The following is a 5,494-nucleotide window of genomic DNA, read 5'->3' on the forward strand; positions in this document are numbered from 1 at the left end:
TCATGGAGCCTCATGCGTCTCTTTCCCCCCACGATTACTTTAGATTCTAACTTCTCCAGTGGTGGGGGACAGGAGAGGTAAGTTACATGGTCCATGCTGCCTCACAACCCACTCTGTGGAAATAACCCACATCTAAATGAGGTAGCAACTGCTTCTCACAGGAAAAAAAAAAAGGCTCTCCCTTCCAGGTTAGCAAGGCTTTCTGACATCTGAGGGTGGTTTGTGACCAACAGGCATGGGAAACAGCTCTCTTTGGGATGATCTGAACAGCACCTGCAGCAATACAAACATCAGCTGCTACCTAGACAACAGCATGAGGTTCAACTTAACCTTCCAAGAGCAGGCAGGTGATTTCTACATTGTCCTCCCCGTGATTTACTCTGCAATCTGCGCTGTTGGGCTCACAGGCAACACTGCTGTCATCTATGTGATCCTCAAGGCCCCCAAGATGAAGACTGTGACCAACATGTTCATCTTGAACCTTGCTATAGCTGATGACTTGTTCACACTTGTCTTGCCCATTAATATTGCTGAACACCTCCTCCACTACTGGCCCTTTGGAGAAGTCCTCTGCAAGGTCATCTTGTCCATAGACCACTACAATATCTTCTCCAGCATTTATTTCCTAACAGTGATGAGCATAGACAGGTATCTGGTAGTACTGGCTACAGTCAGGTCCAAGAGGATGCCACATCGTACGTACCGAACAGCCAGGATTGTCAGTTTGTGCATCTGGATCCTAGTCACCATCATAGTTCTCCCTTTCACCATCTTTGCCAATGTCTACACAGATGATCTCGAGATCAAGAGTTGTGGTCTCAATTTCCCCAAGCCTGAAAGACTTTGGTTCAAAGCCAGCAGAATCTATACCCTCATCCTTGGCTTTGCCATTCCAGTATCCACCATCTGCATCCTCTATACCATGATGCTCTGCAAGCTAAGGAACATGCACTTGAACTCAAATGCTAAAGCCCTGGACAAAGCCAAGAAGAAAGTCACCATTATGGTCTTCATAGTGCTGGCTGTGTGTCTCTTCTGTTGGACCCCCTTCCACTTGGCCACCATCGTAGCTTTGACCAGTGACTTGCCCCAGACCTCCATGGTCATCGGTATATCCTACTTCATCACCAGCCTAAGCTACGCCAACTCATGCCTGAATCCTTTCTTGTACGCGTTCCTGGATGACAGCTTTCAGAAAAGTTTCCGGAAGATGCTGGAATGCAGAACTTCCTGAACAGTGGGATGGGGCTCACAGTTCTCTTCTCTCCCTCAGCTTTGCAGACTGAAGAGGTTCCTAAGGAACGCGCAATGTTCTTTTATTTACATGTAATGTATGTGTCAGTTTGTCATTATCATTCACACGGTTTGTCCTGCTTACTTGTAACTCTGGCATTTCCCCCACTTTGCACCTCCCAACGTCTCAAAGCCGCGTTTCTATATTCTTATTTTTAATTACACACTCTGAAGCATCAAGGACAGAACACTCCCCTTTCAGAGACGCACATAGTCTACATAGCGGTGCTTTATTGCCATCTGCTGTACAGCACAGACAGGCTGGAGACCAGCTTCCAGGTTAACATAACACTCAGTTCTCAAGAGCTTTGATGTCTGGAGGGTCGTTTCATGCAGCAGAGCTAACGAGCACTTCCAATGAAACACCAATAAAGTGGGCAGAAGATGCAAAGTGAGTGTTCGGAAGAGAAAACAAACCATTTTCATGGCTGTGTATGTGCGTATGTGTGTTACGGCTTTGATTTTGAGAAATATCTATTTCCCACCCCCCACCCTAGATTCTCTTTCCTGAACTGTCAGCACAAGTTAAACATAAGCCAAAAGCAAGATCTGGGGTGTCAAAAAGACAGTTAAACAGCCCACCATACAAATACTACAGAAACCACGGGAATTTGTGTTAGAAATTATTTTAAACTAATTGTTACTGTTAAGTGTCCAATATATATTTATTTAAGAGTGATTAATGAAATAAACTTCATGGGGGAAGGAAAAAGAGACTGGTCTTCTTTCACCTGAGAAATCTTACGTTGCTTATCCCACATCTTTGCTATGTATTTTGCATTTTACCCACTGTAAAATAATATGTTGTAGATTTGTAACAAAATTAAGGTGCTTTGTAAGGCTCAGGCAAACACCACAGATAAAGTTCCTTCTTCAACAGGTAAATAGTAGAAGGTCATCAACAGACCCAGGGCTTCAAAGGAAGAATCTGGAGATCAGAAACCCCACACTGAGTGTTTCAAGAACCATCAAAGCCATCCTCCTTCTCCCGCAAGGGAACCTCTCCTCCCCGACAGGCAGCGGGGTGAACACACCACATCTCCTGGCTTTCAAAGCCGTGGAGAAGCCTCACCTCCACCACCCACCTAGTGAGGAGACCAGGGCCTGTGCCACGGCCAGTCCCTACCAGTGACCCACCACAGCCAGGGGAGTTCAACACAAACAGGCTGTTTTCAGCCAAAGCAACACCAAAGACAAACTCTTTGCATCACCTTTGCCCCCAGCCCTCATCCTGGAGGGGGATGCCCAGCAGTAAGCTGCCTGGGAGGGCTGTGAAAAGCTCACCCTCGCACCCTTCAGGGTGCATGCATTACTGCTTTAAGGAAGGCTGTCTCCACTAAAACTTTTCCAGATCCACAAGCACCAAACCGGGCTCTTCCCTGCCCAAACTCCACCAGCAAAGTGCAGGAGAGGTAGAACAAAAGACTGGGCTAGAGCCCAGTTACGCGGCACATACCAAAGGCCATCCAGGAGACAAGCTACCTACAGCAGGCATCTCAGGTCTGTCCAGAGAACAGGGCTGGAGACAAGGCTGCAACACAAGTCCAAGGTCCATCCAGGAGGCAGAGCTGGAAACAGATACCCCTCCAACAGAGCAGGGCTAGAAGCACCAGAGCTCAGCTTAAATGTGCTCCTGGAGCAATGGGTGAGGTTGTGGGTGGGGCCACTCAGGGCAATGCAGTCCTGTCAGCGTCCTCAGAGCACCGACACCACAGTTAACAACCTTCAACACATCCTGGTGGCAGTTTCATTTTCCCTTTCAGAAAACCAGAAGAGATCTGTGAATACAAGAACAATACAATAAGTGTGTTGCCTTCTCCATACTAAGGGTGTTAATTTTAGAAGGACAGCAAAGGACACACTTTCTTCCAGGTGGAACTTCTCCAGGCATTTTACTTTTTATACCAGCTGTAAAGATCAAGACTACCCAGCCTTAGCCAGTACTATGAGGAACAGGCCACAACGGTGGGTCCTGATTCCCGCAATCTTAAACCACCAGACTTAGAACCCTTAGAACCCTAGAAGGTTCCCAGAGCCCAGTTTCATGGTTCATCTCTATTCCTCATCAGCTTCACCTTGCAACTACCAGCAAACGCGAGGATTTTTCAAAACCCGCCCTGACAGCCTGTGTTGGCAAGTTCAGGTGCATGGGGTGATGCTTAGCAAGCCCCGGTCACAAGAGGAGGATCAGGGAGGCTCCTGGAGAAGAGATCAGCTCCACTTAGAAGGTGCTGATGGCTCTCAAGAGGTATCATCTGGCTCAAGGAATTTGGAGAAGAGGAGGAAGACCTGGCAGGTGGAGGACTGGGAACAGTGTTGGTGGCTGATTCTGGCAGGACAGCTGGGTGCTCTGCTCCTGTGAACCTTCACGGGGAGTGCAGAGGTGTTGGCACGGCCAGGGAGCAGAGCCAGCCTGCCCAGGTGGACATCCCCCGAAGCACCCGCTGCTTTGGCACGGTTGCCACCTGCTGGCAATAGGCTCCCCAGGAGGAAGAAACTCTCTGAATGCAGAAAAACGACTCAGATGATGTCACCTCACACACAAACTGCCTAGTTAGCTGCAATGCCACTGCTCCTTGGCTTTAGGTCTGTAGGAAAGGCAATCTATTTAATTAAATAGAAAACCTGATCCATCTCATTAGGTAGTAAGGACCTTCTGAGTGTAAGTCACCCACTTTCAGCCCTGACAGCGTCATTGCTGGAGCTTCTCCCCTTTGAATCAAATGTCACGTTTGTCACAGGATCACAGAGTGGCTGAGGTTGGAGGCACCGCTGGCCATCACCCAGTCCAACTCCTCGGCTCAAGCAGGTTGCCCAGGACCATGTCTGCCTGGGTTTGAATGTCTCCAAGGATGGAGATGCTGCAGGTCCTGAGGGCAGCCCGTTCCACCACTCTCACAGTAAAAGTTTGTTCCTGTGTTTAAATGCAATTTCCCATATTTCAGTGGGTGCCTCCTGTTCTGCCAGGAGTGGGCATCACTGAGAAGAGTTTGTCTCCCTCTTCTCTGTGCCCTCCATCAGGCATTTACAGACTTTGCTCAGACGCCCCACCCCAAGCCCTCCCTCCCTGAGGGTGAGCATCTCCTCTCTCGACAGCATCCTCTGCTTTTCTCTATGTGAAATGCTTACGATGGGAGCATCAGCTCCTCTTTGCTCTGTGGGGTGCAAGGTTACAAAGGGCAGAAGGGAGTCAGGGTCTCCTCCCGTGCTTAGGAGTGGCTCTGGCTCCCATGGGTGCACTGAGCTGGCCGGTGTGACGGCTGGCAAAGCATCCGGCGGGGCTCTGTGCTTCGTGCCGGCAGCACTAAGCGGCACTGTCTGCTTTCAGCTCAGCATCCCTCACACGCAGGCTGGTGCCGTGCTTCTGCGGGGAAGCCTGCAAACAGGCTGTCCTTGCCCGGGCAGAGCTTCTGAGCACAGCACCCGAGCCAGACTGCTACGGGTGGTGCTGGGAGAGCACAAACCACCTTCGAGGAGACCCTTACCTACTCGTTTTTCCCCAGGGAAAACCCGCACGCCCTCTCACTCCTTTGCATTTCCTCGGGCTGCTGGGGCTGGCTTGCTGCGGAGCACACCAGCCCACATCCTGAAGGCTGTAAAATAAACCCCTTAACAATTCACTGAATAAATCCCCTTCCAAACCAAGCAGCCCTTCCAGGTCTGCGTGGCAGCAGGAGGTTGAATCAGGGATCCATACACTCCACCCCATCCTAACCCCCTTCCCAGCTGGCCGTGCACTGAGCGGGGAAGCCAGCTCAGCCCTGCAGCTGGGGAAATTTCCTTTCGGGACAGTCCGGCATGTCTTAATGAGGGCAAAGGTACCAGGTAACCTCGCAGCTCCCTGGTTACAGCAGGAGCTGAAGGGTTTCCGCTCGCTCCTGCCCGCTGCAGCAGCACGGAGGAAGGCAGCAGGCTCCTGCCCGCCTCCTCTCCAGGAAGGACATCGCCGTCCGCGCCCTGTCTGCACCCAGGAGCACAGACAGCCCTGGAGGACTCTGCTTCATCATCCCCGGAGAGGAAGAAGAGGCTGTTTTCCACCCCAGAATCAGAAATTCCCGTATTTATAATATATTTATAACATATTCTCATATTCCTACCGCACTTTAAATGCAGGCATCTGAGATAAGAGGCGGGGATCAGAAATTCCTCTTGTTTTTTAAGTCTTTGTGCTGCAGCAGGGACTAATGGCTGGTTTCACACA

The 5,494-nt window shown here is 50.2% G+C and overlaps 1 protein-coding gene across 1 annotated transcript; it reads left to right on the forward strand.

Annotated features, from left to right (window-relative positions):
- The first annotated feature begins 235 nt into the window (after positions 1–235).
- On the forward strand, positions 236–1,234 carry NPBWR2 (neuropeptides B/W receptor 2). Its single transcript, XM_010134500.1, has one exon. It carries the CDS (start codon positions 236–238, stop codon positions 1,232–1,234), a length of 999 nt encoding a protein of 332 aa, XP_010132802.1.
- Positions 1,235–5,494: the final 4,260 nt, after the last annotated feature.

Source organism: Buceros rhinoceros, unplaced genomic scaffold, assembly GCF_000710305.1.
Source record: "Buceros rhinoceros silvestris isolate BGI_N320 unplaced genomic scaffold, ASM71030v1 scaffold4034, whole genome shotgun sequence".
NCBI classification, from domain to species: Eukaryota; Metazoa; Chordata; class Aves; order Bucerotiformes; family Bucerotidae; genus Buceros; species Buceros rhinoceros.

Coding starts and splice junctions, on each gene's coding strand:
- NPBWR2 (XM_010134500.1), top strand. CDS start 236: ATGGGAAACAGCTCTCTTTGGGATGATCTGAACAGCACCTGCAGCAAT.